At 45.2% G+C, this 11,107-nt stretch overlaps 1 protein-coding gene across 2 annotated transcripts in view; it reads left to right on the top strand.

Annotated features, from left to right (window-relative positions):
- zgc:158766 (uncharacterized protein LOC100009641 homolog) overlaps positions 1-11,107 on the top strand; it is a 47,247-nt gene that overhangs the window by 27,962 nt on the left and 8,178 nt on the right. For both annotated transcript variants that reach the window (XM_053611093.1, XM_053611094.1), the window contains 13 exons: positions 2,614-2,853; positions 3,590-3,713; positions 4,252-4,345; positions 5,321-5,407; positions 6,722-6,838; positions 6,939-7,037; positions 7,320-7,462; positions 7,628-7,766; positions 8,082-8,204; positions 8,689-8,850; positions 8,935-9,746; positions 9,844-10,093; positions 10,254-10,343. In XM_053611093.1, coding sequence (XP_053467068.1) covers positions 2,614-2,853; positions 3,590-3,713; positions 4,252-4,345; positions 5,321-5,407; positions 6,722-6,838; positions 6,939-7,037; positions 7,320-7,462; positions 7,628-7,766; positions 8,082-8,204; positions 8,689-8,850; positions 8,935-9,746; positions 9,844-10,093; positions 10,254-10,343 — 2,480 coding nt within the window. The remainder of the gene's footprint in view (positions 1-2,613; positions 2,854-3,589; positions 3,714-4,251; positions 4,346-5,320; positions 5,408-6,721; positions 6,839-6,938; positions 7,038-7,319; positions 7,463-7,627; positions 7,767-8,081; positions 8,205-8,688; positions 8,851-8,934; positions 9,747-9,843; positions 10,094-10,253; positions 10,344-11,107) is intronic.

Raw genomic sequence — 11,107 nt, forward strand, 5'->3', positions numbered from 1 at the left:
CACGCACACACATTTTTCTTTCCCATGAGTGTGTGTGTGTGTGTGTGTGTGTGTGTGTGTGTGTGTGTGTGTTGATGTACAGACAAGAGCACAGTGAGAGAGTCGCTGAGGAAACACACTGTTGTTTCTTTTTCCTGCTATTGATGATGGAGAAATCAAGGGTGGCTGTTTGGCTCAATGTCCGATATGATGAAGGAAACCCAAACCTGTAGGTGGGACGATGTATCAGAGTCAGGACGATGTATCAGAGTCAGGACGATATATCAGATTCAGAGTCAGGACAGTATCAGAGTCAGGGTGATATCAGATTCAGAGTCACTCATTCATCTTAGTATATTATTTTATCTCACACCCTTCTTTCTAGTTTCTGTTAACGATAAGTTCCATGACTCTCTCTCTCTCACACACACACACACACACTGTAACGATGGGCTCAGTTGAATCCCCCCGGAGTGCCCCTGCCCCCCCTCTCCCATTTTAAACTCAGGAGTCGGAGATTTTCCCACAGAGTCAGGGGGATCAGGTGACTCAGCTGTGAGATGCTCAGTGCGCTATCGTTGCCTGTTCTGCCACCATCACGGCATAATGACCGTCTTTGTGCTGTTGGTCAGTTTGGTGGGGGTGTAGACAAAAACTTCTAACACACACACACACACACACACACACACACACACACTAATTATGTAAGATCTATTCTATCTGAAAACCAAAGATCATTAAATCTCACACACTTTATTCTGAAGCCAGACGTCCTTATCCAGAGCGACTTACAGAAGATCTTTAGAGTCTCCATCAAAAGCACATCCTCGTGCTAGTTCACTCAGTCACGGACTAAGAGCACCGTCCAGAACATTCCCCGAAAAACCACTCGTTCTACTGTAGATTGTTGGCAATAATGATAAAAAAAAAATAATAAAAGAATATTAAACAAATAAAGAAAGTGAGCCGACACACAGATAAATGAAGGCAAATAAAACTAATCAGGAATGGCGGCGTAAACAAACACCTCACCTTATAGAAGATTTAGAGCTTGCTAATTATTATTACTATTATTATTATTATTATTATTATTATATTTTATTAAACGTGTTTATCGGCATAGAAGTGAGTCAAAATAACTTCCAGGTCTGTTTTTCAGTCTTTACCCTGATCGTTCATTTCGTGCTCCCTGCTGTCTGTGCACTTTACCTTTTATGGAGTTTTGTGGGCGGGACTAAAAGCAAATGAGGCGTGTCAGGGACGCGCGTCGCACTTCAGTGGCAGTAAACATAGACGCGCGTGCGAGTACGAGGAAAACCAGCGTTTGTGAAAGTTAGTCCGGTTTGGTTTCGGCTCACACACGCCTTCGCTCTCATTGGCTCCTCGTGTCAGGGGAGGGGCTTCCGAACTCGACCCTCGGAGAGTTTCGGGGCTTTTTGGCCTTCGTGTCTCGGCTTGTGTGTGAAAGCGGAGGCGTTTAGGTAGCAGCGCTGCGGGCTCAGACAGGAAACAGAGCCAGGGGAAGACAATAGAGGCGACAGTGAGGGGACTGAGAGCTGGACCGCAGGAGATCTCATACACGACCATACACAAACTTTCCCTCTGTGTGCCCTTTTCTCCTCCTGCTTCTACATTTCCTTCACTCCTCGCTCTCTAAAATAGAAATCTCAACCCGATGACTGAGGAGCACAGAATTAACATAGCGTGTCACTAAGGGGTGACGTCATTATTTATTCATATTTATATCAAATGCTTTATGCTTTTATGAGATATCGCAGGTTTTTTTTTTTATATTTCTAAGATTTTTTTTAAAAACAAGTAACGTTTAAAAAAAAATCACAAAAGCAGCTGAAATGTTTGTATTTGTCGTATATTTGATGTTTTCTTCGCTGGTAGTTCGATATCGGATGTAAATATTACGTTGTATATTTTTGCTGATTGCATCTTTAATCTTTTTCGGTTAATATCCGACCAAAAATCGCTCATCGGCCCTTTAATGGAATCTGCGTAATGTCCAGAACAGTACAGTGAAGGGATTTATTGATGTAAAAATACACGTGTGTTTGTGTTTTGGTCGTTTTGGTCACTGAATGCTGTTTATTCTGTATTTTTATCCCCGTGTGAGCTGAAGGAGACGCAGCGTGCGGTGCATCTGAAACTCGACTCGAGGCTCAGAGTTCAGGAGAAAGTTCAGAAGCCACAGGGCACAAATATACGCACACACGCGCGCACACACACACACACACACACACACACACACACACACACCAGGTGGAGGTTATGTTTTATGTGTGTATGTGTGTGTGTGTGTGTGTGTGTGTGTGTGTGTGTGTGTGAGGCAGGTGCACACCTGGTGTGTGTGATGCGTCAGTGTGTAGAACAGGTCTTATCTGTGCCCACATGAACCATAGTGTGTGTGTGTGTGTGTGTGTGTGTGTGTGTGTGAGACCCCACATCTCGACTACACTGAGGTCACGTCTGTCTTTGTTTGCGTCCCGTATCTCAACAACACGTCTACAGGGTTCATTTACTTCTGCTGCTTTGATGTGTGTACAGAATCTAAAGTAGAAATATGTACAAATGAAGTGTGTGTGTGTGTGTGTGTGTGTGTGTGTGTGTGTGTGTGTGTGACAGGTCTTCCCGACTCCCCCTCCATCTCCGAGTCCAGGAGGAGCAGCAGTGCTGGTGAAGACTCTCCTAAAGTCTTGTCTCGCTGCGCGTCTGTCTCAGCCCCGCCTCCTGTAGCGCCTCCTTCTCCTGTAGCTCCTCCTCCTCTTCCTGCAGCGCCCCCCACAGGCTGTTCCACACCACCGCCATTATTACTGACACAACTCAACACCGAGCTGCTGACCTCCGGAGCCGTCTCTCTGCCCGGTGAGTGATGGGGAGAGAGAGAGAGAGAGAGAGAGAGAGAGGGAGAGAGAGAGAGAGAGAGAGAGAGACTCTCTGCACACTGCGGTCTCAGCTTACTGAAGGACTCCATGTTAATGAAAGAAATGATTACGTTATTAGTTTTATTGCAGTTTTATAAGCTCAGCTTATAGTAAGATAAATGTTCTACTGAACATGATGGTCATAATTATAATATTAGAATAATATAATAAAATAATCTAATAATATAATAAATAATAAGATCCTAATATTATTATGATATTATAATTATTCATTATAAATACTACTATACTAGTAATTTAACATGCAATGTTAATGTTAACATGTAAATAATAATAATAATATATTAATAAAATTTACTCTAACCTCACATTGTGTCTATCTGTCTGTCTCTCTCTTTTTGTCTCTCTCTCTGTCCCTCTGTCTTTCTTTCTGTCTCTCTCAATGCATCTCTGTCCCTCTGTCTCTCTGTCCCTCTCTTTATCTGTCTCTCTCTCTCTCTCTCTCTTTATCTGTCTCCCTCTTTTTGGCTCTCTGTCTCTCTCTCTGTCTGTCCCTCTGTCTTTCTTTCTGTCTCTCTTGCTGCATCTCTTTTTTTTCTCGCTGTCCCTCTCTTTGTCTGTCTCTCTCTCTCTCTCTGTTCCTCTCTCTGTCTCTCTCTTTTTGTCTCTCTTTCTCTCTCTCTCTCTGTCTCTCTCTCTCTCTCCCTCTCTCTTAGGTAATCGAGACCGCAGTGGGCGTTCCGTTCTCCAGGTGTGTATGAGGAACCAAGTGTGGACAGATGAGCGCTTCACTTCCAGAGAGCTCACCTGCCTGCTGGGCTACTACTACTCCACACTCCGGTGAGACACACACACCCACACACACACACACACCCAGACGAGCGTTTCCCCGCCACACACACACACACACACACACACACACACACCCAGACGAGCGTTTCCCCGCCACACACACACACACACACACACACACACACACACACACCCAGACGAGCGTTTCCCCGCCACACACACACACACACACACACACACTCTTAGGTCACCTGAAGCTTCCTGTGATGACATCATCACAGTATTTTCCTACACTACTTCTTTTGGTTCTAAACTTACGCCCTTCAGATGACTAACACAGACCTCAACCCCTAAACACAGTCGATCAGCAGCGACACGTTTGGTGTGTGACGTGAGTTTCTTTACTTTCGCACAGGAGCTTACGTGGATAACTAGGTCAGTGTTAGAGTTCGATATAAATCCATAGGATTGCGAAACACTGAACTGGAGTCAGCATGAGCCAGAGTACAAATGTGTGTGTGTCTGTGTGTGTGTGTGTGTGTTAGACAGTGTATGATTAGTAAAAGATCGTTCTTTATGTTATCAGGAAGGAGAAGAGGGATCAGGGTCTGACCGTGCTGGTGGACTCGCGCAGACAGCAGGCCAGTCCTGTGCTCTTCTCAGCTCTGTCTCAGCTTCAGGTGAACACACACACACACACACACACACACACACACACACACACACACACATCTCGTGAGGCGCGGTCCGGGCCAGTCCGTCAAGTCTGAACGTAAAATGTTTGGTGATTTTCACGTTAAACGCACAGACACTCTGTCTCTCTTTACACTCGCCATCGTTGTGATTGTCGTCATGAACCTCGTCTCAAACTCGAATTCTCCAACCTTACCTTTACTAACCTAGAAAATCCTTAAGCCTGGGGCGCAAAACAGACTTCACTGACGGTAACAGGAAACCCGTCAGCACTCGGTAACCGTCTAGAATAGTACGTAAGTACATAATTATGCGATTTGAGACACGACCCTATTTGTTTACTGAGGCAGATGTGCTTCATAACAAACTTTCTTTTACTCGGTATTAATGCGTTGAACTAGCAAACTAGCTCGCGATACGCAGTTAGATTTTGTTAGCTGCTACTTTTTTTTATTTTTTTGATGCTATTATTACTCGCTAATGAATATATGATTCCCGGACATCTTCAAAGCAATTTGAAACACAAACAAACAGTGTAACAATGCACCTCTTCCTACAATTCTTATCACACTGAACCTTGGGCCACGCCCCTATTTTCAGGTAGGTAGGTAGGTAGGTAGGGTGTTGTCTGTATTTTGGCTCACACCCATCAGCCCCCAGTGTATATCTTCTTCTCCATTTGTCAGATATTTTCACAGAAGTCTGTCCTGGGGCGTCTGAGATCAGGCTTGTTCTCGCATGTCCTCGGATCAGAGACAGGGCTCGGCGATCAGACAAGCATGCAGCCAGCTGTCAAAACCTCAGTGCGCTTTTCATTGCCCTCGGTAATCCTGTCTAATCAGAGTCATACCGAATCCTCATACACGCCTCGTACGCCGTTACCGTGACGCCTCGTAACGCGTTAACGCATTCAGTCTTATTGTTTTTGCTATCTGATTTTCTCTCTCTCTCCCCTCATACAGGCTTCTCTGCCAAACGCACTTTACTCGGTTCTGTTGCTCTCGGACAAAGAGGCGTCCGTCAAGCTCGAGCGAGATTTCTCCGTTCCAGTGAGTGTATTCATGTGCATTCATGTAGCTGATGCTTTTATATATAACGCTACCTTGTGTGTTTTTCCACGCGAAAGACAAGAGAGGGCCGGAGCGATCGCAGGACAGCATGGAAGAGGACGTCAACAAGAGAAAAAATTATAATAATAATAATCATCGTTTTTGAAGTATTTCCGTTTGGCCTGCTTTTGTTTTGTACTGTCCGTTTTTCTTTCTTATTAAACGTTTGAGAAATAAAACAACGTTAATGATTAATTCATGAAACTAGTATAGTTTTCTTCTTAAAAGAGAGAGAGACAGATAGAGTTTAAAAGAGAGAGAGACAGATAGAGTTTAAAAGAGAGAGAGACAGATAGAGTTTAAAAGAGAGAGAGACAGATAGAGTTTAAAAGAGAGAGAGACAGATAGAGTTTAAAAGAGAGAGAGAGACAGATAGAGTTTAAAAGAGAGAGACAGAGTTTAAAAGAGAGAGAAACAGATAGAGTTTAAAAGAGAGAGAGACAGAGTTTAAAAGAGAGAGAGACAGATAGAGTTTAAAAGAGAGAGAGACAGATAGAGTTTAAAAGAGAGAGAGAGACAGAGTTTAAAAGAGAGAAAGACAGAGAGAGTTTAAAAGAGAGAGAGACAGAGTTTAAAAGAGAGAGAGACAGATAGAGTTTAAAAGAGAGAGAGAGACAGATAGAGTTTAAAAGAGAGAGAGACAGAGTTTAAAAGAGAGAGAGACAGATAGAGTTTAAAAGAGAGAGAGAGAGTTTAAAAGAGAGAAAGACAGATAGAGTTTAAAAGAGAGAGAGAGACAGATAGAGTTTAAGAGAGAGAGAGAGAGAGAGACAGATAGAGTTTAAGAGAGAGAGACAGAGTTTAAAAGAGAGAGAGAGAGAGAGACAGATAGAGTTTAAGAGAGAGAGACAGAGTTTAAAAGAGAGAGAGAGAGAGAGAGACAGATAGAGTTTAAAAGCGAGACAGAGTTTAAAAGAGAGAGAGAGGGAGAGAGAGACAGATAGAGTTTAAAAGAGAGAGAGAGAGTTTAAAAGAGAGAGAGAGAGTTTAAAAGAGAGAAAGACAGATAGAGTTTAAAAGAGAGAGAGAGACAGATAGAGTTTAAGAGAGAGAGACAGAGTTTAAAAGAGAGAGAGAGAGAGACAGATAGAGTTTAAGAGAGAGAGACAGAGTTTAAAAGAGAGAGAGAGAGAGAGAGACAGATAGAGTTTAAAAGTGAGACAGAGTTTAAAAGAGAGAGAGACACACACACACAAAAAACATAACCTCTACCTGGTGTGTGTGTGTGTGTGTGTGTGTGTGTGTGTTTCCCAGTGTGAAGTGTTAACTTCTCTGAAAGCTCTACTGAAGCACATCGACCCGTCTCAGCTCACACGAGACCTGGACGGCACTTTCCCCTACGACCATGACCACTACATCCAGTTTCGACAGGTATACAGACACACGCGCACACACACACACACACACACACACACACACACACACACACACAGAAGCTATAACTCCAGCTAAACGTGTGTGTGTTGTGTAGAAAATGGAGCAGTTCTGCAGCAGCTGTAGCGCCGCCATCTCGTCCCTGCGGAGCTCCTTAGACGTCCTGAACAGCAGCAGGAGCCTGGACACGGCCGAGGTCAGACTCAGTCTGGTGATACCGTCACACCTTCATCCAGAAAAGAAACTGTGAGAGAGTCGAGAGCAGCGCGAGTGTATAAGTGCACGTTTATTAGCTTGATTCAGGGTTCAGTAGAAGGCACAGTTGTTTCTGATGTAGTTCAGACTCGCTCCTAAATCTGGTCCTGTTTATAAAAATATCTTTGGAACTCCATAGTAATTAACATGAAATAAAGTCTAACAGAAATCAGGCTCGCAAGTCACGTCGTGTGTGTGTGTGTGTGTGTGTGTGTGTGTGCAGGACGTGTCAGAGACGATCAGCCAGCAGAGGAACCTGATGAAGTGTGTGTTGGAGGACTCACAGTTGAACCGCCTCAGGCTGGAGGGAGGAACGTTCCTCGCACGTGTCAGGAAAGAGGAGACGAGCGAAACCCAGAGCTACAGGTACAACGCCATATACACAAACACACACACACACACACACTGTATCTCTCATACACACACTATAGCTCTCATTCATACTCATACACACACACACTGTATCTCTAATACACACATTACACCCCATACACTCACACACACACATTCATCTGAAATCACCTGACACAGGGACGCGCTGGACACAGCCTGCACGCTCTACAACCAGATGGATGAGGAGGTTCATAAACTCGTCATCCTGTCCAACAAATCCCTCCATCAGCTGGAGAACCTTCTGGAGCGGCGCACCTTTCAGGAGGAGACAGAGCGGGTGAGCTGGCAGGATCAAAGACATAATAAACATCATTTTAGTCCTTTAACGCACCGTATTTATGAGCGATGATTCTAATGAGAAATAATGTACCGCTTCACCGGATTAAAAACGGGGGCAGGCCGATAGAGAGAGACAGTGTGAGAGAGATAAAAAGGGATTCATTCAGGTGAATTAGAGATGAGAAGTGAGAATTGAGTTGTATCGGCTGTGGTGTGTGTGTGTGTGTGTGTGTTTAAAACGTTTCTGCACACTCCAGAATTAGCTCAGATATCTCAGTTATCAGTCATTTGTGGTTTGGATGTGTTTGGACAGATTAAACGCTGGTTCAGTGTGGAGGCGGAGAAGCACTTGGCTCCGCTGGACTCTCTCAGTTTTACCCTCAGCTCCCTGCAGGAAATGAGGCAGCGCCTGGAGCAGTTCACCGAGGAAGCAGCGGTAAGATGCGTCCAGATACGTCCACCTTGACTCACACAGTGTCAAATCAGAGTCGGCTCACATTGACGCAAAGTGACAAATCTGATTCGACTCATATTGACTCAAAGTTGCAAATCTGAGTCAACTCACACTGACTCATAAAGTGACGAATCAGAGTCGATTCACATTGACTCATAAAGTGACAAATCAGAGTCGACTCACATTGACTCAGTGTCACGAATCTGAGTTGACTCACCTTGACTCAAAGTGACAAATCAGAGTCGACTCACATTGACTCAAAGTGATGAATCAGACTCGACTCACCTTGACTCAGAGTGACGCATCTGAGTCGACTCACATTGATTCAAAGTGTCGAATCAGAACCAGCTCGCTTTGACTCAGAGTGATGAATCTGAGTCGACTCACATTGACTCACAAGGTGGTCACACAAGGTGGTCACAAACATTGGTACAATGTTTTTTTTTTTTTACATTATTGCACTCAGCTCCAGCAGAAGCAGGCGGCGGCATTGACGCAGGACCCCACACCAGCGTCCGGTTCCGCGTTACTGGAGCTGAAGCAGCACATGAACTCCGTCCTCCAGCGAGCACACACACGCAGGAACGAGCTGGACATCCTGATCAACCTCTACGAGTTCTACGAATCGGTAAACACACTCACAACCTGTGGATAGACACAACCTACACGTTGCATAGAACCTAACCGAACAAATGCGATCGTCGTCTCGCAGGCTCAGCAGTGGATGACACACTGCGAGGACTATTTCAAGCATCTGGATTTGGAAGAGAACATCATGGGCTTCTCTCCTGAAGTTCTGCAGACATTGCAAGACTACCACAACGAGGCCACTAAGTTCTCCATGGAGAACTTCAGCTCTCTGAACGACACTGTTTCAACGCTGGGCAGTCCCCGCCAGCTCCACCACTGGAACCACATCTGGACGAAGTGCCAGGAGACTCGGAAACAGCTAGAGGAGGCGTTAGAGAGAGCGGCAGTGCGAGAGGAACCCTCGCCCGACTCTTCTCTAACCTCTGACCATTCGAAACCCAGGGAAATACCCGTAGCATGCGTGGATTTGCAGTGTGGAGAGAGCAGAAGTTCTCTCCCCGAGATTAAACACACCTTCGAGTTCGAGGACGAGAAACCTCACTCGGCAGGTCCGTTCTCAAAAAACCAATCTCCTTCCGGATCTTTTCTTTTCCCTCCCGAGAGAGATAAACTCTCTTTACTGCCGCTGGACGACACAGACAGCGACTGCACCATCGACTCGTCTTATTCCTGTCGCTCGGAGCCCGGAGCCAGGCACCGCAGGCCTCCGCTGAAGAAGATGATGAAGAAGACGCTGAGCTCCGAGCTCTCGGGACACCACGGATACCTGGGGGTCTACATCAGAGGGCTGGAACTCAGTAACAACACGTGTGTGGAGAAGAAGCTGCAGAGGCCACACATGAAGAGTCCAGTGCTGGCACGGAGCAGGAGCCTCCCATCACCCTCCATAAGTCAGGGAAGACTGGGGGATGGTGAGAACAAGAGACAGAACAGGTGGGACACACACACACACACACACACACACACACTCTCTGTGAAAGTTGGATGGATGGATGAAATTAGTTAATTTTTCATTTTTTTTTGCATGCAGTAAAATCCAGCACATCATGGACGAGATGATCTCCACTGAGAGAGAGTACGTGCGTTCCCTCTCCTACATCATGGAGCACTACTTCCCGGAGATGGAGAGGCCGGACCTGCCGCAGGACCTCCGAGGAAAGCGCAGCATCGTCTTCGGAAACCTGGAGAAGCTGTGCGACTTCCACAGCCAGTACTTCCTGAAGGATCTGGAGCAGTGTGCACATTCCCCGCTTTCGGTCAGCACCTGCTTCCTGAGACACGTGAGTTCTTTACAAAACATCACACCGCCATCACAAACCCGTTTCTGCTTCTGGAAGACTCTAAATCCAAGAGGCATCACAGGAATGTCCGGGTCTTAAGGCCATTAAGTACAAACAACGTGTGTGTGTGTGTGTGTGTGTGTGTGTGTGTGATTGACAGGAGGACCAGTTTGGAATGTATGCTCTGTACAGTAAGAACAAACCGCGCTCCGACGCCCTGCTCACCAGCCACGGCAACGCTTTCTTCAAGGTGAGACACACCCGTCTGAGGCATTAGGTTAAACATCTCAGGTGCAGAATAAAGGCAGCGTGACGGAGATCCGCTAAAGAACACGTTCTTGAAAACACCTCCATTCCTTCTGCGCTAAACCACTTTAATATTGTTTCTCAAAAACACTAATTTACATGAATTACCATAATAAAGTGAGGTGTATTAAAACAAACCGATAAGCTATTAGAGGGTGTGTTACACTGATTTTATCACAGGTAATATTTATTATTTTGTATATTATTAATTCATCTTTAGTAAGCGCTCTATTCTGGTCAGGGTAGTGGCCATTTTGTATCTTGTACCCCCTCGGCCATTTTGTATCTTGTACCCCCTCGGCCATTTTGTATCTTGTACCCCCTCGGCCATTTTGTATCTTGTACCCCCTCGGCCATTTTGTATCTTGTACCCCTTCGGCCATTTTGTATCTTGTACCCCTTCGACCATTTTGTATCTTGTATCCCTTCGGCCATTTTGTATCTTGTACCCCTTCGACCATTTTGTATCTTGTACCCCTTCGACCATTTTGTATCTTGTACCCCGTCTGCCATTTTGTATATTACTTTGTAATTACTTGTAATTACGACGTCAGGTGCGTTCAAGTCACTTTGGTCGGAGCGAGATGGCGGTATACTTCCTCTTAATTAACTACAAAAAAATACAGCAAGTTTTTTCAATTCTGCTTCTAGAAAATGAGCAGCAAAGAATCATCAGGTGTGTTTTGTTCTTTTACGTGTTTAATCAGT

The sequence above is a fragment of the Ictalurus furcatus genome, chromosome 23 (assembly GCF_023375685.1).
Source record: "Ictalurus furcatus strain D&B chromosome 23, Billie_1.0, whole genome shotgun sequence".
Lineage (NCBI taxonomy): Eukaryota > Metazoa > Chordata > Actinopteri > Siluriformes > Ictaluridae > Ictalurus > Ictalurus furcatus.